The sequence below is a fragment of the Leguminivora glycinivorella genome, chromosome 13 (assembly GCF_023078275.1).
Source record: "Leguminivora glycinivorella isolate SPB_JAAS2020 chromosome 13, LegGlyc_1.1, whole genome shotgun sequence".
Classification (NCBI taxonomy): domain Eukaryota; kingdom Metazoa; phylum Arthropoda; class Insecta; order Lepidoptera; family Tortricidae; genus Leguminivora; species Leguminivora glycinivorella.
The window spans coordinates 13,753,031-13,775,402 of record NC_062983.1 but is presented as its reverse complement, the minus strand read 5'-3'; the positions used below and the strand labels follow the sequence as shown (position 1 = coordinate 13,775,402).

At 42.0% G+C, this 22,372-nt stretch overlaps 2 protein-coding genes across 10 annotated transcripts in view; both read right to left on the bottom strand.

The window, feature by feature from the left end:
- LOC125232460 (ribosome-binding protein 1) overlaps window positions 1–11,619 on the bottom strand; it is a 29,277-nt gene extending 17,658 nt beyond the window's left edge. For 2 of the 9 annotated variants that reach the window (XM_048138126.1, XM_048138133.1), the window contains exons 1-8: window positions 10,485–10,643; window positions 9,421–9,639; window positions 8,386–8,562; window positions 7,924–8,103; window positions 5,762–5,912; window positions 2,083–2,322; window positions 1,469–1,617; window positions 271–383 (exon numbers count right to left, since the gene is read on the bottom strand). In XM_048138126.1, the coding sequence (XP_047994083.1) occupies window positions 271–383; window positions 1,469–1,617; window positions 2,083–2,322; window positions 5,762–5,912; window positions 7,924–8,103; window positions 8,386–8,562; window positions 9,421–9,621 (1,211 nt within the window). In that variant the 5' untranslated portion in view covers window positions 9,622–9,639; window positions 10,485–10,643. Of the gene's footprint in view, window positions 1–270; window positions 384–1,468; window positions 1,618–2,082; window positions 2,323–5,761; window positions 5,913–7,923; window positions 8,104–8,385; window positions 8,563–9,420; window positions 9,640–9,831; window positions 9,856–10,095; window positions 10,278–10,484; window positions 10,644–11,596 lie in introns of those variants that run through there. The other 7 variants (XM_048138130.1, XM_048138131.1, XM_048138132.1 and 4 more) reach the window with 7 other exon arrangements.
- A 7,842-nt stretch (window positions 11,620–19,461) lies between these two features.
- On the bottom strand, window positions 19,462–21,697 carry LOC125232955. Its single transcript, XM_048138808.1, has 2 exons — window positions 20,130–21,697; window positions 19,462–19,651 (listed from the first exon to the last, which is right to left on the bottom strand). The coding sequence occupies exons 1-2, from the start codon at window positions 21,318–21,320 to the stop codon at window positions 19,601–19,603; spliced, it is 1,242 nt and encodes a 413-aa protein (XP_047994765.1). The 5' UTR covers window positions 21,321–21,697; the 3' UTR covers window positions 19,462–19,600.
- Between the last annotated feature and the right edge of the window lie 675 nt (window positions 21,698–22,372).

Here is a 22,372-nt window from a genome sequence, read left to right as displayed (position 1 = left end):
GGGTCGACATAAGAGTGAACGGGTTTTCTTCACTACATATATTTCACGCAAGGGACCACCCGACGCACACGCTCTGTGTGGACCCGCCTAAGAACACGAACGAAAAGTGGTTCAAAGATTTTTAACGTGTTATAACTCTAAAAAAAAAAAATCATTTTAAGCAATCAATACTAATGAGTAATGTGCCTACATAAAGACGAAAAACAACGAACATAAGAATAGCAGAAACTTCATTCTGGCTAAAATATTATAAATAAAATTATCGCTCACCTCAATTCCTTCAGTTTAGCGTGCAGTGCTTGCGAAGCCTCGACTTCATCGGCCAGAACTTTCTCCTTGTCGGCGAGTTGCTTCTTCAACTTTTGCATCGGGTCGTTAGGCCCCTAAAAATATAAAACGTAATATTTATTGCCACAAATGCCACAGAGTAACCCCACGAGGCAATTGGCCCGCGCGGAAATATCCGTGCTCGTGCGCGCAAGTTTACTTCACCCGAGCGAATTTGCTTAGCAAGATGGCAGCCCTCAGTCAGCTCTTCAAGATAGTGTTCTCAGATAAGCTCAGATAATGAAGCATAATGGATTACTAACATAAGATGTAAAACACGACTTCCGCCTAAGGTCGATAGTCCACTATCATATGTTTATCATAGAAATATGATCATAGGCAACATGCCATCCTTTTTATTCACGCTGGAGAAAAAGGGAGGCATACAGACAGACCTATGATTATATTTCTATTATAAACATATGATAGTGAACTATCGGCCTAAAGATAAGTAAAGTAACCTACCTCGGTCCACTCGGAGTGCTGCGGCAGCGGGTCGTGGTGTTTGTTGAGCAGCGCGTCCGTCAGGATCTGGATCTCGGTGCGGGACAGCGCCGCCTCGCGCACCACTCGCACCAGCTCGCCCACGTTCACGCCGCCGCCGTCGCCGGCTGCTGTCACAACAGTAACCTACCTCGGTCCACTCGGAGTGCTGCGGCAGCGGGTCGTGGTGTTTGTTGAGCAGCGCGTCCGTCAGGATCTGGATCTCGGTGCGGGACAGCGCCGCCTCGCGCACCACTCGCACCAGCTCGCCCACGTTCACGCCGCCGCCGTCGCCGGCTGCTGTCACAACAGTAACCTACCTCGGTCCACTCGGAGTGCTGCGGCAGCGGGTCGTGGTGTTTGTTGAGCAGCGCGTCCGTCAGGATCTGGATCTCGGTGCGGGACAGCGCCGCCTCGCGCACCACTCGCACCAGCTCGCCCACGTTCACGCCGCCGCCGTCGCCGGCTGCTGTCACAACAGTAACCTACCTCGGTCCACTCGGAGTGCTGCGGCAGCGGGTCGTGGTGTTTGTTGAGCAGCGCGTCCGTCAGGATCTGGATCTCGGTGCGGGACAGCGCCGCCTCGCGCACCACTCGCACCAGCTCGCCCACGTTCACGCCGCCGCCGTCGCCGGCTGCTGTCACAACAGTAACCTACCTCGGTCCACTCGGAGTGCTGCGGCAGCGGGTCGTGGTGCTTGTTGAGCAGCGCGTCCGTCAGGATCTGGATCTCGGTGCGGGACAGCGCCGCCTCGCGCACCACTCGCACCAGCTCGCCCACGTTCACGCCGCCGCCGTCGCCGGCTGCTGTCACAAACAACGATATTTATATACACTGCTTAAATAAAACTCACATAAGAAGCAGAAATATTGCTTATAATCCTTTGACTGCATATCTTGCGCGACACCGACTAGTTGTCGGTACTTACAGATGTGATGTACTGCATAATGCCTTTCGAAACTTTTTTATTTTTCGTGCTAGTCAACGTCGGTAATTTTTTGTACTGAAACCGACTGAAACAGCATGATTGACACTTTCGTGACTTTCCGTGAAAATACGATGGAAAAACATTTAGCCATACATTTTTACGAATATTTATATTGGGATATAGCAATGTGGTCAAAATGCGTTGCGCGTAAGTTGACGGTCAAAAGTATTTTTTATTTTATTTAATATAACCATATATTGAAATTATTACTCGACGGGATTGCCACCTCTCGGGTCTCTTCCGTTTGCTTTCATTAAATCGCTAGAGTAAATAAGTTACTTACCCATAAGCGAGAGCACATTAGGCTCGGCCTTCTTCTTCTTGTTCTTGCCGGCCGGAGCGGGCGCATGCGCGGGCGCGGGGGCGGGGGCGACAGCGGCGGTAGGCGCGGGCGCGGCGAGCGCCTGCGCTTGCTTGAGCAGCTTGTCGGTGGTGAGCTCGCTGGGCTGAGGCACGTTCAGCGGCGGGATCACCTCGGCTTTAACCTCTTCTTCGACTTGCTTTTTGTCCGCCTTTTTATTACCTATGGATTTGATCAGTTTGTTTAGGGGCCGTCTAAATACAATGCGACTATCGTAAGTTAGAATTATACTCACGCGAACTTGTGATCAAACCGACTATTGAACACCAATACTATGCTTGTAGTAAGCGATATACAGTAATATGTATGGAGACTAGTTCCTTGGTAGACCTTAACCGATTAGATATTGGATACGTGAAATTCTATTGTACTGAATAAGATTGTACTTGTACTTGATAATTACATCATAAATATTAGCGCTGGTGAAAGTTTACATTCACGCCATCCACGCTTTTCATTAATTTGTTCAGTACTTATGGATAGGTATTTGCGAGTAAGTGCATGTGCAACATTTTGCGATAAAACTGAGATACCGTTGATGTCAACAGATAAACCAACCAACTATACAACTCATTACTGAGACGAATCCGGATAATCGTGATGTACTAGCTAGGGTTTGAGATCCGGATATCCGAATTATCCGGATATGCGTTGAATTTGAGATCCGGATCCGAGGTCTCATAGGATCCGGATAAAACGGATAATACGGATCCGTGAAATATGGGTATCTATCCACGCCAGAAAGAATTTTCGAATGAAATTGATGAATTTTGTCGCCTAAAATGTTTATTTACATTTATTTAATTCAAATACTCCAGAATATCAAGCTAGGTTAGGTTTGGTACATTACGCCATGCGATGAATCCATAAAACTATATGTTAACAAACTAAATAAAATGAACAGTAAATCATTGTTTTTAAAACTGCTTCCGTTTCTAACTGGATAAATTATTAATTTTCTATAAAGCAGAAACGATTGCCATGGATGTTTTTAAGCTTAATGATGAATTAGAGATCATGGAAGTAATTAATATAATTATATACGTAATTATTTTAATTATAAGCTGAATCCAGATCCAATTTTTTTTGTATTTAATAAAACTAGCAGACAGGTCGCCTGATGGTAAGCGATCACTCCCGCCTATGGACACCCAAAACACCAGAAGGATTGGAGGTGCGCTGCCAGCCTTAGAGCTTCACTGAAAAGCGACTGGCAAATATCAAATGACATTTAACATTTTGCACATAAGTTCAGAAAAACAATTGAAAATGGTACATGATAACTAAATATGTGTAGCATATTTTACACGTCTAATATGTGTAATGCAATAAAATTATATTATTTTACCTTTTTTCCTACATCTGCAATTTCGCATGGATGTATTTATTGGCTGTGGTTACGGATAGACGCCTCAGTAAAACGGAGGTATTAGTGAACAGCACTAAATTACCCTGCATTAGCTTATGTATGTTAAACAAAAATATTGGCCTACTGTTTAATGTTATATGCTGTACTGTACATACAATGAGAGTGATATTAATTGTGTCGCTTAACTTCAAACTCGAGTAAATCCATTCTGCTTTTTTTGTATAATCATCCTTAAAACCGAATCGATTTACGCGAGTTTGAAGTTAAACGACACAATTGTATGTTAAAAGTTCGTCTAAAAAGTTAATGAAGCAATAATATACTATATTTATGTCGTTTAGTGAGTTTAAATTATTTTATTTCGGTAACAGCAGCTTTGATTTGACGAAACCCCTGTAAAAAGTGACCTTTTCAACACGGATCCGCTTTATCCGAAATATCCGGATCCGGCAAATCTTAACCCTTAAATGCATGATTTTTTCTTTAAACGAGATATTAATATAATGTGATAGACAATGGTTTTCTGACTCTTGGAAAAATAATAAAAAAAATATTTAATACCGATTTTAATACTAAATCAGTGTTAGAAGTTAAACAGGCTAAAACTTATTTATATAAATATATAATTATTGGTAAGTTTTATTTGTAATGTTTTACTACTATTAGAAAGGTACACTATTTGTGAAACCCCCATGATAAAATTTTTAAACATGAACTAATTACTAACTCCGAAAAAAATCTGCCTAAATCACATACTAGAAATCGCAATCATCCTGTTTTTTTACACTTTTCCGCCATTTCATCTTTATCCTTAAATAATAAATAGTAAATCATTATATTATTTAATTTATTTAATTATTTATTAAATAATAATAAATACTGAATAATAATTAAGCTATAAATGTGATTTTGGATAGCTACATATTGAGTCATAGGCCATCAAATATATGATGCATATATACATCACCATGCATTTAAGGGTTAAGATCCGAAATATCCGGATCCGAAAAATCGGCGGATCTTGCAAACCCTAGTACTAGCGTTTGGTTACTAGATAAAGACCATTTAATGTTTACACTATAAAACTATTAACAACATTACATCCATCTATGTCAACTACAAAGTATGCAAATGTGTACTGCTGTGTAGGATCATTGACGTACCTATGTTTACTTTAGATCATAATTGAAACAAAAGATAGCTTGCACTTGTGTTAATACGTCTATACTATACTATACTCGTATCTATCTCAGACAAAAGGCATCACCTTGTCAGGTGATGCAAATAAAATTAATCTCTATTGACAGTCAATGAGATGACACTTTGCTGAGAATGTCACAAATTCAAACGGAGGTCATATCTTTCAAAATTACATGTGTACTAAGATTTTACACCGCTATAACTATTTACAAGAGACTTTTGTAATTATAGTACACTCAGTGCAATCTCGATAATCCGGCACTTCGCTGGTCCGAAACCTCCAGTAATTCGGCACTAAAATAGAGATGCAAGTGATAATTTCAACTGCAAGTTTACTATCTATGCGTAAATTATCAGTCTAACTTCACTTTAAAAGTGACTAAAAACCAGATAATTGTCGAATGTTTTTTGAACTTATTGTTTTAGGACAGTCTTTTTATACGACATACATAAAAAAAACATATGGAGAATGGCTCTAATTTCCAGTAATCCGAATTTTCCACTAATCCGGCACCTCCGTGTCAGCAACAGTGCCGGATTATCGAGATTGTACTATATTGAATATGATACAATTTTGCCTTTCCATTCGTTTATTGGGAAAATTATTATGTTTATTGCGCCCCTACCTCTCTCTACCCCTGCATACCCCTTCATGGGACACAGGCGTGATTGTATGTATGTATTTATTGGGAAAATCGGATAAAGTTCTAAACTAAATATTTTGGTGTAGCGATATTTTCGCGTGTGTCGTGTTTCTACTTAATGACAGTAATGACCTATAGGTAAATAGATATCTAGCTGCAGTTTTGTCAGACAGAAATGGGGGAATGAAATCCTACTGCACCTTTAACGTATCTACACTCGCATCGTTCCTCAGGCGCGTCTCTGCAGTTGTGGCAGTAACGACTGCTTGTACTGTTGCAGTAGCGGACTTGTTTGCCTACACAGGAGTTTGTATTAGACCATATCCTTCTAAAACGACTAGAATCGACTAATTACTCTACTTATACTAGTAGTTTGTAATAGACATACCTTTGCGTTGTTCCTTGGGCGCCTCGCCGCTGTTGTGGCGCTCGCGCTCCTCCTTGGCGGGCTCGGGCGCCGGCTGCTTGCCTTTACCAGCCTTCGCGGCCTTGGCCGGCTTCTCCTTCTTCTCAACCACTTCTTCCTTCTTCTCGGGAGTCTATAAGTTTATTTTATGGTTAAAATCATACAAACAGGATATAAATGTCAACTATAAGAATAAGAATAATTTATTGAAAAACCTTATTGCTAACTATGTATTGTGTCAGTGAAAAATTTTATTTTCATGCATTATTGTGTTCATTTGACATTGTTATTACGGTACGAGTGTGAGACTGTGGACTGGACGCACATGAGCGGCGGGTGGCGACTGTCTCGGACATCCAAAACAGATTCATAAAGATCTAAACATTTTGATGGAGTCGAGAGGTCCACCGCTCAGACCACCCAGCACCGCAGCATTAATCAAATCTTATGACTTTAATTAAATGCTACTTTTTAAATTGGTAAGAGTTCACCGAATTTTGAATATGAAGATTTTTTACCACACAGTGACGAATATATTGGCTATGATACGCCAACTGGGTATCTAACTACAAACGTTAAAGACGATTATAACGACCGTTAATATTAAGAAATATGCTGTTTGCAAATTATAGATATGACTAGTGTCTACACGACACCTACATTGTAACAATACCACCTCTACTCACAATACAGTTAGATGCAACTAAATATGATATGGAATTTATTGTATGTATGACAAATACGCTATCTAAAGGTCAAACATAATTATTGTTTTATCAAATGTCTGTCTATCAAATGGCAAGAAAATGTTGACAAATAACTACTAAATATTAGTGCTGACTGTACATACTTCCATATAGTTCGATTTATTATTAAACTTAAAATATATTTTACCGCATAATATTTGCAGTGGAAATTCCAATTATAGGTATAGGATGATAAAAAGGATATGAACAACCATATTACCTACCGTACATAATTAATAATTTAGGTTCCAACATAAATCCAGTTGGAGCACAGCAATGTAAGAACTAATGTATGGCAAAGCCCAACAGTTGGCCCGACGCTACGCTCGCGAGACGCTAGATGTGGGGTGGCCCCCTTACATCACATAAGTATAAAAGTCAAATTTCAGATCAGATGTTATCTTTAACAATGCTTGAAAATCCCATTAAGGATTTTTTTAATCGCATATTTCTAGAAGTCAAGCAAGACTAACTTTAATTTCCATGACAACTTGAACGAATATTTAATATACTGCTTTCAATACAACCTGTATAAATAATGAACACAAACACCTGCAGTGACATCACGCGACTACTTAAAAATAATTTAGCACATCCATGCCGTGTTATGTGCACACACATATAGGTATGTGGATAAATCATGCTCATATTTGTACAATGGACACAATCGCGCACAAAGGCGCCAGTAAATTGAGTGCAACGCGACTACTCCATTCAAGTGGCGAATAAAGAAACACTAACAAAAGATACTGCAACTGTTAACATTTACTGCAACTTACCTCTCAGTTATTAACACGATATTAAAACACATGAATGAAATTAAGCCACCAAAGAACTAAACATTTAGCCAGTACGATAAAAGCATACAAATAATAATGATAACGAAATTCTAACATCCGACTTCAAATTTAATGTAAAAATAATAATTTAATTTACTTATGCTTGTGTTAAAGTCGGCTAGTTACAGCCTGGCTGATGAAAATGAGAAATATAGTTATAAATCGAAATAAGATGTCATATATTGAAGAAAAAATGACGAGCACCACCAGTGGCGAAGGCCAGATTCGAACCGGCGTCTAGCAATCCGGGCTAACGCCATGAACCCCTAGGCCACCTCGTCACAACAGTGACTACTTTACTTTACTTTTTTTTTGCGTTAGTAGTGTGACACTGACTACTTAAAAAAACACAAATCAAAATATTTATTAAAATAATTTGATTTGTTCCCATAGTTGCGTAAATATAGTTATAATTAATTTAAAATTTCATTTGCCAGACTTCAAACAAAAATGTTAATTATCTACAGCACTAATAAAACCACCACCAAAAAGCCAATAAAATATGCTGTGTTATAAAGGACACACACGGGACAAGGGCGGACTGAGATCGCTCACTCACTTTTTCGGCGGCGAGAGAGGAATGCAATAGCTCAAACTCATCCTTGGGATGGATCTCCTCAAAGTGGTTGGAGACGGAGCCGGTAGGGGAGGGTGGCGTGCTCGGGTCACTAATGCAGCTCGGATCCTCTTTGTTTATCAGTATCGGCTTTACTTTAGGATCCTTGCCGCGTTTGCGAATCTGCGTAAAGGTAGCGCTAATTGTATAACACCCATTTGCATTGTGCTCAAAAATAGAAGTCCTACAATTTTCTGTATTTTCCCAGTCAATGATAATCAATAGTGAAAGATATGAAATATGGATTTTTTGAAGTGAAATTACAGATTTCTGAGATATTTAAAGCATCAAATTGAGAATGTTAATAAAATACTTTTATAATCCACTCTATAAAGCACCCAGCCCCATAAAACTGTGGTGATACCCAAATGTGATTGTTAGTTAAATATTTAGAGTAAAACATACCTTTACATTAGGCAGAGTATCCCTAGGAACATCTACAACAACAGGGGGACAGAACTCAACATGAGGTTTAGCAGGAGGAACAGTGTCCTCATCCAGACCACTCTCAGCCGGAGCCTCACTGTCCACCTCACTGCCGGTAGTCACTGCATTTTCCTTATTTTTCTCCTTCCTTGCCTGCTGCAGGAAAATTTACATTTTATGACTGGGTGTCCTTTATTTTGCAAATTTCAAAATTTAACAACACATACCCTCTAAGTATACTGACACTAGCCCAAAATACCATGTATAAAAAATTGAGGTCTTTCCTGAAACGGGAACCCATGCCGAATTACTACATATGGAGACATTATGTCAAACAGTAACATGACAATTTTATATTGATATCTTTTCGCATTGAGATTTTTTTGTGATATAATGTGTACACAAGTATAAGCAGATGAAATGAAAAAATATAGGTATAAAAATAAACAAAAACATGTTCAATTTTCATATATTGTAAAGGAAAATAGTATGAAAGTCAGTATGGGTTGCAGTTACAAAAACCACCTTAAATTTATTTTGAGGGTTTTTTGAGTTAAAATAAACCAATTTAGGGGGTATGCATTATTAAATTATGAAAAACGTAAAGTAAGGGACACCTTATTAAACATTACACCATGTCTTATTAGATTCTAATTAAAATTATATTATTTATGAAGTTCCTTGTGGTAACTGTCCTTTCTAATCAGTATTTTAATTTTATAATTAAAAACTATATAATATGATGGATAAAATGATATGAGTGTACAAAAATCTTCCATAAAGTAATATTGTTTCACATGATAATGATTGCAGACCTATTATTATCTCATGATTTAAATGTTAATTATGTTAAATTATCCTGTTAGAAGCAGAAGGAAAATAACAAAATATCAATAAATGTGATTCTTAATAAGTTTCCAAACAGGTCCAATCAGTCAGAATGCAATTTATGTAGTTAGGTATAATGTAACCTAAAAGAAACTATCGAAAGTTAGACTCAATTAAAAACTGTACCTTTTTAATGGCTTTCTTATTGTTTTTCTTAGGTTTGTTCTTGTTTTCAGCCAGAGCCAGCAGCTCAGTGGTGGCCCGGCGCTGCTGAGCAATGGCCTCCTCGTAGCTGGTGCCCGAGGCTGAGAACAGCCCCATGAGCAGCAGCACGGCCACCACCACCACACCCACCCCACATAGCACTAGCAATGCCTGCAGCTCCATGGGATCTGCCGCATGCACCTACAACAAAACATCTTACTTATCTCCACTATCAGGCCAATGATTCTATTTGTTCAACAAAACGCATGGGAGAAAATCAGTTAATCTAATTTGTAACTAAATTTTGATGATTTAACTGTATTCACACTCCAAATAATAAATTCATGTAAGTAAAAATATCAAATGTATTTCTTTAGTAATGATGTATGTTACCTCTTCCCACAATTTTTATAGAGGCGTTTGCTAATAACCGGCACGCGACGAATCGGCACTTATAAAACTGATGACGAGGACAGTATTGCAAAGATATTTCAGACTTATCATAAGTCAAATGTTATAACTGCTGAACTAGGTTGTTCCATATCAAAAGAGCTATATATTTCTAGACAAAAAGACAAGAGTATTGTCGAGATATGCGAAATATACGGCTTGCTAGGTAATATCGCAATAATCGTATAATTCAATGATTCGACTTACGATAACTAAAACATTATGCACAGACCTATTCAATGATATTCTAGATGCAATAGGTTTCTTATAAGATGAACTCCAACACGAACAAGAAACTGTAGAATTCTGTGCGTAATTTAAAAAAATCACGAACACAACTCCACAAAATGAAGGTATGAGCTGACACGTAAGCAATGAATGGAATGACACATGTCAAAGGTTATTGACAGTACTTTCGCCCAGCACAATAATTTCCCAGAACCGTCCTTGCTGCTATTTACTCCGAAAGCGTTGCACTATCTGGACTGTCCACTCTACTTCTGAAGTTCAAGCACTACATCAAATTTCCATTAATATCTTATGACAATAGTTTTTCACCCTGCAAAAAACCTTAGAAGGATCTCTTAAATACATACCTACAATTCGAAATCCTGACTGAACGATGAGTATCTCCTTCGAATTACCAATAATTGAGTGTCAAATAGAAATAGTCATTTATGATAATAATTATAAAGCCGAGATAAAACGAAAATAGGCAGCCCAAGCAATCCGTCCGGACCGGGCCAACAGCAAACAGCAAGATACTCGTTCAGAAACTGTGAGTGACTTCGTAGTAGTGTTGCAGTCTTTTGACGTGATAACGTCTAATAACTCGTTACTACGGGCAGCATGCACGAAAAAGATGACGTCATTGTCCCGTTCCCCAAGAGAGCGAAAGCGCCATCTATTGGCGCGCGTAGGAACTAAGCGGCTGATCGATGCGCTCGGTATGGTTATGGTTGTAGCGTGTGGCCTGAGTCAAGCTAGGAACACACTACGCGGACGTCCGTCGTGAATCGACCGCGGACGGGAATCTGGACAATGACATTACACATAACCGTGCAAACTATCGGTCGACGGACGCGGACGTGGCCTTGAGCGCACGGACGTCCGATCGAAATCTGGCTCTCTGGATGTTTTGTTCCGTGCACACTGATAGGTCGCGGTCGCGGTCGTTTTACGACGGACGTCCGCGTAGTATGTTCCTAGCTTCAAGCTAGGAACACACTACGCGGACGTCCGTCGTGAATCGACCGCGGACGGGAATCTGGACAATGGAAATACACGTAGCCGTGCAAACTATCGGTCGACGGACGTGGACGTGGCCTTGAGCGCATGGACGTCCGTTCGAAATCTGGCTCGCTGGATGTTTTGTTCCGTGCACACTGTTCGGTCGCGGTCGTTTTACGACGGACGTCCGCGTAGTATGTTCCTAGCTTAAAGCACCACAGCTGCGACAGATGGCGCGCCCGTGGTCGTTCGGTGTAGTCGCGCTGTGGTGTAACCACTGTACCTACCTACCTCTATTAAATACATGTATATAACATTAAATAATTATCATAATATTTACTTATATACATAACTACTAAATACCATTAATACTATAATATCTATCACACTAAACATAAATAATAAACACAAATACTTATATAAAAACATCCACTTTTAGCACGTTCTTCTTCGTTATCAGACATTATGATTGACTTACGGTTTCCGTAGGTTGTTATGGAAATTCACCAGAAGAAAGCTGCGGTAATTGTCCAACCGTCGGGTCACCAGTGTGGGTGATGTAGCGGGGTTCTTTCTTCAATCAAACCACAAAATGTTCTCTCTAAAAAGTCTATTTGAACAGAAAATGTCACACGTAAACAACACAGCACAATAGATAATTCAGAACGTGATAAACAATCAATTCGCGTAAGTGTGGATCGGGCGCCGGTGAGGCGCAGAGCAAGCAGCGTGGAGTCGGCGTCGCGGCTGGGTTGATACTGTCGTGTCGGCCGGCGCGAGCGCGGGGCCTCTCGCCGCTGCGTCACCATCGGATTGACGGATTTCCCCGCCCGCCGCGCCCGCGCGGCGGACGAAGGAGATTCAATAGAGTAGCTAGGATAATGTATGAATATTGTAAGTACAGATATAGTTTATGATTTAAGTATTGATATTGATTTTAGTAAGTTTATTTATGTTAATATTGCATGTGAATTTTTAATGCAAAAGTGGATGTTTTTATATAAGTATTTGTGTTTATTATTTATGTTTAGTGTGATAGATATTATAGTATTAATGGTATTTAGTAGTTATGTAGTAGGTATGTATATAAGTAAATATTATGATGATTATTTAATGTTATATACATACATGCATTTAATTATTATACATATATACATGTATTTAATTATTAAGACGCCACGAGTATTTTTTGACTCAATTAAACACCGTTGCATACAATACTTTTTCTACGACCGCGCACTTAGTTTTTAATAGTATTCTACAATAACTTTCGTGAAATTCGCACTGTTTCCTGTATTTTGCCTTGTCGTCGGCCTCCCCTCTGTTCCTGTCTCACCCTGTCGCTCGCGCTCCCCCGGCCGCCGCCCGCCCCCGGCGGCGCCCCGCGGCCCTCTATATCTCTTAAAGGCTTCCTAACAATGCTTTAAGAGCTATATCGTATGCGTGGGTGCGCGGGGCGCCGGGCGGGGCCGGGCATCTTTTATGTAGGGGTTTAAAGATTTATGCACGACACTGTAAATCAGGTAAATGGCGAATAACACTACGAGAGTAGAAAAAATAAAAAGAAAATTGAAGCGCGGAGGTGGCGGGGGGCGAAATCTATTGGCGCGCGTAGGAACTAAGCGGCTGATCGATGCGCTCGGTATGGTTGTAACGGCGCGGGGTGCGCGCTGCGCGCGAGCGTGTGGCCTGAGTAAAGCACCGCAGCTGCGACAGATGGCGCGCCCGTGGTCGTTCGGTGTTGTTTTCGTTACAAAATTAATTATTTTAATTTATACGACTTTTTGACAGAACATATCCCGTCTGAACTCATCATAGATTTAGAATTATTAAACTAGATTGTGTAGTTAGGTCAAAAAGTGTTTCCACGTGTGTTAAGTTCGAAACGAGTGGCGATAAATTAAAACACTACCTACGAATTTCCTTTTCGCACGTGTATCGTACTTCGGAGGGCCATCTGTACTGAAAAACGTCGTTCGATACACGTGCGAAAAGGAAATTCGTAACTCGTGTCGGTTTACCTACATATAGAACACGTTTAAATAAGGATGTTTTGTTACATAAACTTTTTCTTTTCCATTAATATTTACTGAGATATTAGGGTTCTAAGATTAGTAAATGGCACTAGCACTTTAATAAAATTAACGCGTGTCTCGCAAACGGTCTAGGATACAAAATGACAGGTTCATTAGGTATCTTCAAACGGCCGAAGGCCAAACTGCACAGAATAGGAGCCCCGCTTAGGCGGTGCTCCGTCGATATCGCTTTCTGTCTCTGGCGCCTTAGTAATGCTACGGGAAAATTTTGCAACTTTGCACCACTCTAACTCCTAAATTAGTAGGTTTTAAAAAAAACTTTAATTTATAAAAGATGCTTATTTTAATGCATTCTTTCAAATAAGAACAAAAAAAACGTGAAAAAAGTCCCAGAATCGGGCCCCTTTTGCTATACTCTGACCGCCCCTGTCTATACTACTGTAGTGTTTGACGTTATCACGTTAAACTACCGTCCGTAAACCGACTTTACAGAAAACTAATTTTTGACGTGATAACGTCTAATAACTCGTTACTACGGGCAGCATGCACGAAAAAGATGACGTCATTGTCCCGTTTCCCAATATAGCTTAAGCGCCATCTATTGGCGCGCGTTGGAACTAAGCGGCTGATCGATGCGCTCGGTATGGTTGTAGCGTGTGGCCTGAGTAAAGCACCACAGCTGCGACAGATGGCGCGCCCGTGTTTATTATTTTTGAGTGTTTGTAATTTAAAAACATGAAAGATTGCATTAAAATAAGCATCTTTTATAGAATGAAGTTGTTTGAAAAACCTACTTATTTAGGAGTTAGAGCAGTACGAAGTTGCGAATTTTCCCATAGTATTTACTAAGGCTTAATAAATTTACGATGATTTTTTTTACCAATATAACCTGTGTCTTTCATCTTTAAGGTGCGCCCAGAATCACCTACTTGCCCAAGTTTCCTCTTCTTCTAAATTCTATAACGACTCTTTTACCTTTCAAGCGATTCGGTTGTGGAATGCTCTGCCGTCTGATCTAAGGCGTGCCAAATCTCTCCCAATTTTTAAGGCTTAACTGAAATTACACTATCTGTCACTTTCTTAAACTTCTTAAACATGTTATTCTGTTGCTTTTTTATATGTATATATAATATTATGTTTATGTATGTGTATGTATGTATATCTATATAATTTATATTAGTATGTATATTTCTACGTAGTTACTTGTGCTGGTTTTTTTTTTCTCTCACACCACTTATTTTTTGCTACCCTTATATTTCTCCGTTACATTGATCTCTACTACTCGAAGGTTGTCTGGTAGAGATCGCTTTTTAGCGATAAGACCGCCTGTTGTTGCTTAATTTCTTGTTTGATCTTATTTGTTGTATGTAATTACTTAATGTGCACAATAAAGAATATTATTATTATTTGTATGTCTTACCATATCTCGGGACCATGGGGTCCCGGACTTTTGGGAGGCATGTGTGGGGCCGAAGCCAACAGCACAGAGGCCCTTTTAGACACTTTAATCTAAAGGCTAGGGATACACCTGGCGGATACCATCCCCGAGCGCACAATATGATACATCCGGAGATGGTCCCCGCCAGGTGTAAAGACTATTACAGTGCAGCACTTTTGTGTTGCGATGGGAACTAAGGTCATAGGCTATTGTTGTGCAAGTTGGATGGACTGGATAATGGTCTATGGGGGGAGACTATCGGACACCTGCCATGACAACTAGTCTCAAGATTGTAAAAGACAGGCGGTGACTCGCCAACTCATTGAGTGGGCCCTGCAAAACGGCCGCACGCATGGTGCGACAACAGAGCAACACTTGAAGAGTGGCTGAAAGGTTGTCGAGAGGTGAGACTGCGGTAGCCAGATCCCGGTGATCCGTTCAGCAGGCCGCCGGCGTTATGACATTTTACACTTCCAACCTGGAGCGTAGATCCCGCTCTTGCGAATCCACTCTGGCCGGCCGGTTAAGGCAAGCGCAGAGGCGAGGGCTAGATGGAAGTGCCCTCTGGAAGTCTGGAATAGGGGTCCGCGGTGTCGCCACTCACCGTCAGCTCGCCACAAGCTGCCCCCGCAGGCTTATTATTATTATTATTTTCTGTATGTCTTTCCCATCACGGAACAATGGTGTTCCGGACCTTTGGGAGGCGTGCGCGGGGCCGAAGCCAACGCGTAGAGGCCCTTTTGACACTTTAATGAAATGTAAGGGGTACACCGAGCGGATGCTGACCTTGCCCGTATCATGGGACACACGCAGAGGCAGCACCCGCCAGGGTGTAAGGACTATTTGAGAGTTAATGGAATCTAAAATGAACTGGGCTATTTTGATGAAAGTGATGGACTAAATACTGGGCTATGGATAAAAAACCGGACGCCTGCCTAATAAAATGGTATCCAATTTTATTTCCGGCAGACGGTGACTCGTCCCCATAAGATGGGCCCCCACAAAAAGCGACATTCAAGATGGCTCAAGGGCAACACCGGTGTGGGAACTCAAGGGTGTTGAGAGGTGTACATCGCTTTCTGCCCAGTGGCTGTCAAGCCACTGTACCAACTCGCGTCTTATGCAAATTTTCACTTCCACCCCTGGGGCATGTAGCCCTAACGACTCCACTCTGGACGACCAGCCAAGGCAAGCCAGAGGTAGAGAGTACTGTCCCACCCACCCGCCTTACGGGTAACAGAACTCCCCAGGAGCACTCGGGTACGTGGGGTCGCTGTTCCCCAACAGCTCGCCACAAGCTGCCCTGCGTTGACTGATTGCACTAGTTAAACCAATGGGCGATGGGGTCGTCACATCCCTACGCCAAATTATTATTATGTGTAGCGCCGGTTAGCTCGGTTTTGGGGTTCGGTTTGAGGCTATAAGTGAAAATGCTTAGATGAATTCACAGTTTATTGTTTCCAGGCACGTTAATACTATTGTTACACTCATAAATCAATACTGTAAGCTAATTTGGCAAGTTTGTTGCACAATTTTAGTAATTAAGCACATAAACAACGTTACTCGTAACGCGCCGGTTGCCGGACTGCGCGAGAGCGGCGCGAACGTATGGTCATAGGCTCGTCCAATCCGCGAGCAGGATTAGGGCGAGGCGCGGTATTTGATTGGTGCGCTATACACTCCCCCTCCAAGTTCCCAGTACGACCCGTTGGGGACTTGGTAGCTCTATTGGGCGCTAGATTACGAGGGCGACCACGTAGTCGCCGTGGCTGAACAGGCACCGATTGAATATCTTGACCTGACGTGTATAAGGTGAGATCGCTACTATGGAACTTCCCTAGGTCAGTATTAGTTTGCCTGTCAGCTATGATATACGAAGTTGGACTGACAATTTGTTTTATTAAATAGGGACCATCCCGTTTAGGCATAAATTTCTTGGTCAAACCTTTAGAAGCATTACTAAGCAAATGTGTGCTAACCAGCACAAGGTCATTGACGGAAAATATAGGTGCAGGTCGACGATGCTGGTCTACATCGGTTTTCTTTTGATCCTGCTGTCGTTCCACTCTTGCTTTAATAACGTCCCAGTTATTGAGAAATCTGTTTAGGTATGGGGTAATTTGTGGAATAAAGTTTTCCTTTGCAAGAATAGCCTTCAAATCACGTTGAGCGTCAAATGGTGTTCTCATTTCACGAGCGAACATTATTTGAGCTGGACTACATCCCGTCGTGGCGCATACGGCACTATTCATTGAGAACCTGATCGCTGGCAGGAAGTTTGGCCACGTACGATGATTAGTCTTCACTAAAATAGAGAGTTGTGTTTTAAGGTCTCTATTTTTCCGTTCCGCAGGGTTGGCCTCGGCGTGATATAGTGGAATTAAGTTCTGCTTAATTCCCAGTAAAAACATTGTCTGTTGCATTACCGCTGATATAAATTGAACTCCGTTGTCCGAGATGATTCTTCTGGGAAAACCATACCGTAGGAAGTACTGCTCGATAAGGGCTGGAGCACAGACTTCTGCCGTGGCGTCCTTGAGGGCTATCAGCTCCACCCAGCGTGTAGCCGTGTCCTCGATGAGCAGCACCCATTTCTCTCCATCATCTCCTTCAGGTAGAGGGCCAAAGAGGTCTATAGCTAGCACCTCTCCTCTTTGATTAAGCACTGGGGTTTGTAATAGTCCCATTGGCTTCTGGTTACTTATCTTATAACGTTGGCATTCTTCGCATTGTTTTAGATATTCCGTGATGTACTTTCGCATTCCTGTGAAGTAATACTTTTGACAAATGCGTGCGAGAGTCCTTTCTACGCCCTGATGACCAGCTGTTGGAGCGTCGTGGTACTCTTTTAAGACGGCCTCCTTCATAGAGTGAGGTACTACCAGCTGCGCTTCCTCAGACTCAGAGTTGGGATTGTAATAGTAAAGGACCCCCTGGGCCATGACATATCCTCTCTCTAGCCATCTGGTGGAGTTTATGAGATCAGAGTCTTCCAGGTCTTGAATAATCTTGGCAACCTCTTGATCTTCGAGCTGAGCAGTACGTAGTTCCGTCGGGTTAATTTGTGGAATATCTATAATAACAGAGCAGACTCCACAATCTTCTTTGGAGTTTTCATCGCAGACGGGTCGACTCAAGGTGTCTGCTATGACATTGGCCTTTCCAGGTGTATATTCATACTTGATGTCAAAACCTTGCAGTTTAAGTGCCCACCGGATAAGGCGACCACTTGGTGACTTGTGAGTCAACAGCCATTTCAACGGCTGGTGATCTGTCTTCACTAAAACTGAATGACCATCTATATAGGGCCGGTACTTCTCTACCGCCCAGATTACAGCCAGGCACTCCCTCTCGGTTGTACTGTATCTTCTTTCTGCAGCAGTGAGCAGTCGACTGGCGTACTCAATGGGACGCTCATCTTGTCCTTCACCTTGCATAAGGCAAGCTCCAAGAGCATAATTGCTTGCGTCCGTCCGCAGAATAAAGGGTTTGCTGTAATCCGCTTGCACCAATATCGGAGCAGAAGTTAGTCTGGTTTTGAGCTCTGTAAAGGCCTGTTGTTGCTCATCTTGCCATTTCCATGGTTCATTTTTCTTGGTTAGCTTGGTAAGCGGTTGAGCTACCGCTGAGAAATTTGGAACAAACTTTCTAAACCAAGCACAGGTTTGAAGAAATGTCCGGAGATGTTTGAGATTAGTTGGCTCTTTCATAGCTAAGATAGCTTCAACTTTCCCATTGTCTGGCTTTATACCGTCTGACGTGATGAGGTGACCAAGGTACTTGACCTCTTTGCAAGCAAAAACACATTTTTCTCGGTTTGCTCTTAAGCCAAACTGATGCAGCCGTTCGAACACGAGTTGCAGGTCTTGCAGGTGTTTCTCGAAGCTGTCAGAAATCACCAAGAGATCATCAAGGTAAGCTAAGACTGTAGTGTTTTGCAGGCTGGCACCGGATTTGAACTTATCCATCAACCGCTGGAACGTCGCAGGAGAGTTCTTTAGCCCAAATGGCATGCGTAGAAAACGGTATGTACCAAATGGTGTGATCACCGCTGTCTTATCTCGATCAGCTGGCGTCACACTTACTTGCCAGTATCCGGATCTCAGATCTAGGGTACTTATGTAACACTGTCTTCCGGTCGACTGTAGCAGTTCATCAATTAAAGGTATGGGATAGTTATCTGTCTTGGTGATACTATTCAGTTTTCTGTAATCAGCACAGAATCTGACAGTATTATTCTTCTTAGGGACAAGCACAGCCGGTGAAGTCCAAGCAGATTCACATTCCTCTATTATCCCTTCCCGGAGCATCTTCTCAATCTCTGCTTTCATAATTTCCTTCTTCGCAGGTGTGAGCCGGTATGGAGGTACAGATATAGGTGCATGATCTCCTGTGTCAATGTGATGTTCCACAATGGGAGTGGGCGCTCCCCCTAGACTGAAGACTGCGCTATTCCTCTGTAACACTTCGGCTAATTCCATCTTTTCACCTTCGCTGAGCATTGATCCTTCTTCAGCATGAAGTATATTGCTTGCAGCAAGTGACAATTGTACTGGTATGTCATTTTCATACTGTATGGGATACTTATCCCCTCCTGGAAAGCACCAAGTATTGGTGTTAAAGTCCAAGTCGAGCCGAGAGGCTTTTATAAAATCAACTCCCAGTAAAGTATCATTTTCTTGGGCTTCAGGTAAGATCAGGAACTCTTGAGGTATTATCCTATCCTTCACTTTGACATCCAAGGTAATTTTGAGCACATTTTTAATTTGAGGTATACCATCCGCTAGTGTAACTCTCATTTGCTTCTCGCAGAACTGTTGACCTTTCTCAAGTAACAGTGAGTAGAGCTTCTGACTTGCCATGCTTCTCTTTGCAGCTGTATCCACTAATGCAGTACCTCTCATATTCAGGATTTCAATTCCTAAAAGTGGCCGCTGATGTCTGTTTACATAATCCTCATAGGAGTCAAATAAATCCAACACCGGGTCCTCGGAAGCATTCTGGTCCTTTAGGACTCCAGGTGCAGGCTCCTTGGAGCACTCAACCTTCTGTGCTGGTCCTGAAAAATCCACAGTTGAAAATATAATCTTCTCACAGGATGTGGCAGACATATTTATATTGTGATCCATAGATGACATACTGTTGCTACTTATATTGTGACCATTTGTATTACTGTTATCAGCTGATCCTAAAACAGCTGTAAGCAACCTAGATTTAACGTCAATGACCTGCTCTGACCTTACAGAGATATTACTAGTATTGGACACGGGACAAAATGACAGATCCTTACTATGGGAATCATTAACTTGTTTATCACTGTTATCAATAAGGGACTTTGCAAATAGTGTGCACGGCTGTTGAATGACTACGGGGTCATCCCGAGAGCTGGAGGGAGCGCAGGGCGTCACCAACCTTGCTACTAAACCGTCACCAAAGAAATTTGCAGGAAGTGCATTTTGAAAATCAGTAAGAGACAAACAGGTCTCGTCAAGTTTATCATTTTGAACTTTAGGTATAGTGATAAGAGAACTACTCACCGGGGAAAGCTTCTTAGTCTGCTTACCAGTGCCCTTACACCCTGGATTGGACGAATCCATGTTGCAATTGACAGTACAGAATGAGGCATTACATTTTTCGCAATTTGCGCGTATAACGCCTATTTGACCACATCCATAACAACGCAAAACATTAACATCTGATGCCTTATTATTATTATTATCACTAGACGTACTAGAGTCTTTAATTAACTTGCGACATTCTTCTTTTACGTGACCGAAACGTTTACAATACCCGCACTTCTTATTATACGACTTAGATTTCGCGGCGGACGCGGCACTGTTGTTATCACTGTTATCATCGAAACGCCGCGGCGGAGGCGCGCGGGGCTCGCGGGGAGCGCGGGGCTCGCGGAGCGGAGGCGCGGCGCTCGCGCTCGCTGTGGCAGCGGCGCGCGGCGGCGGTGTCTTTGATGTGTTGACGAGACGACTTGGCGATGGCGAGGTGTTGCTCACGTTCTCGTTCAATGATTCTTCTACAGCGCGCGCCTTTTGTAAGAGAATTTTGAATGTTGCGCACTCTTCTCTTTTGATACGCTTGCGGATACGCTTGTGTAGAAGTCCGTATACCATGTCTAACTGGATTTTCTCAGTTAACTCGTTGCGCGGCAATTTTGCAAATAGTACACGGCACTTTGCTACATAAATATGCGTGTTTTCGTCGCCTTGAGGTGTTGCATATAAGTCGCGGTATATGCGCGGCGGAGCTCGATTGTCTCCGTAGGTATAGCGCAAACTGTCCAAAACGTCGGCCCATGACTTAGTTTCTACTTTAATTCCTTGCCACCAATCTGCGGCTGCATGTGTCAACAGCATTGATAAGCCTCGGATGGCGTTATCATCCGAAACGTTTGCACAATCCTTGTATGCTTCAATGGCGTCGATAAAACCTTCGATGGACTCTTCAGGATCTCCAGCGAATCGGGCTTTGCAGCGCGAGAAATTTCCTCCTTCTGCAGGAAACGGTGTCGAGGCAGATGATGACGGGTTTCTAGTGGTCGTGATGACACTCTCCAGCAGTTCCCTGAAGGCGTTGGTCTGCGACCGTTGTAACGACTCCACTAGCGTCGTGACGTCATCCCTCGTGAACGAACCTTCGCGAGCGATCTCGGCGTCCTCGCGCGTCGGCGTCGGCGTCGACACACGTTGGTGTCTCTTTGATTTTGGCGGCATGTTAAAACACTTTTAATGTTTATTTTTACGAATCACGGCACAAAATTTTCACTATACACTTAATAGCCTCACACTTGGGCAGCCATTTTGTAGCGCCGGTTAGCTCGGTTTTGGGGTTCGGTTTGAGGCTATAAGTGAAAATGCTTAGATGAATTCACAGTTTATTGTTTCCAGGCACGTTAATACTATTGTTACACTCATAAATCAATACTGTAAGCTAATTTGGCAAGTTTGTTGCACAATTTTAGTAATTAAGCACATAAACAACGTTACTCGTAACGCGCCGGTTGCCGGACTGCGCGAGAGCGGCGCGAACGTATGGTCATAGGCTCGTCCAATCCGCGAGCAGGATTAGGGCGAGGCGCGGTATTTGATTGGTGCGCTATATATGTTAATATTGATAAATCATATAGAACACGTTTAAATAAGGATGTTTTGTTATATAAACTTTTTCTTCTCCATTAATATTTACTGAGATATTAGGGTTCTAAGATTAGTAAATGGCACTAGCACTTTAATAAAATTAACGCGTGTCTCGCAAACGGTCTAGGATACAAAATGACGACTTTTATATAGGTATAGGTTAGGTTCGTTAGGTATCTTCAAACGGCCGAAGGCTCCTATTCTGTGCAGTTTCTGTAATAAGCGGGGCTCCATCGATATCGCTTTCTGTCTCTGGCGCCTTAGTAATGCTACGGGAAAATTTTGCAACTTTGCACCACTCTAACTCCTAAATTAGTAGGTTTTAAAAAAAACTTTAATTTATAAAGATGCTTATTTTAATGCATTCTTTCTAATAAGAACAAAACACTATGCTAGAAAGAGTGCAGAGGAAGTTCTGTAGGCACATTTACAAACGACTGTACGGATATTACCCATATATGTATCCATCTCTATTCGTAACAGGAATGGTTGGTCTTCAAACTCTAGAAACCAGACGGAAACTGCTGCATATTATGCATTACCGCCAACTGTTTCACCATAGAGTAGATGACGCATCCGTGCTTGAGAGAATGGGGCTGCAAGTGCCAAGAGCGAATGTGGTGGCTGGC

Excerpts from the sequence above, each read along its gene's own strand:
- LOC125232955 (XM_048138808.1), bottom strand. The coding sequence starts at position 21,320 with ATGCCGCCAAAATCAAAGAGACACCAACGTGTGTCGACGCCGACGCCG. Across the intron at positions 19,652-20,129 it reads AGACTAAGAAGCTTTCCCCG|GACCAGCACAGAAGGTTGAG; the intron begins GTGAGTAGTTCT and ends TGGATTTTTCAG.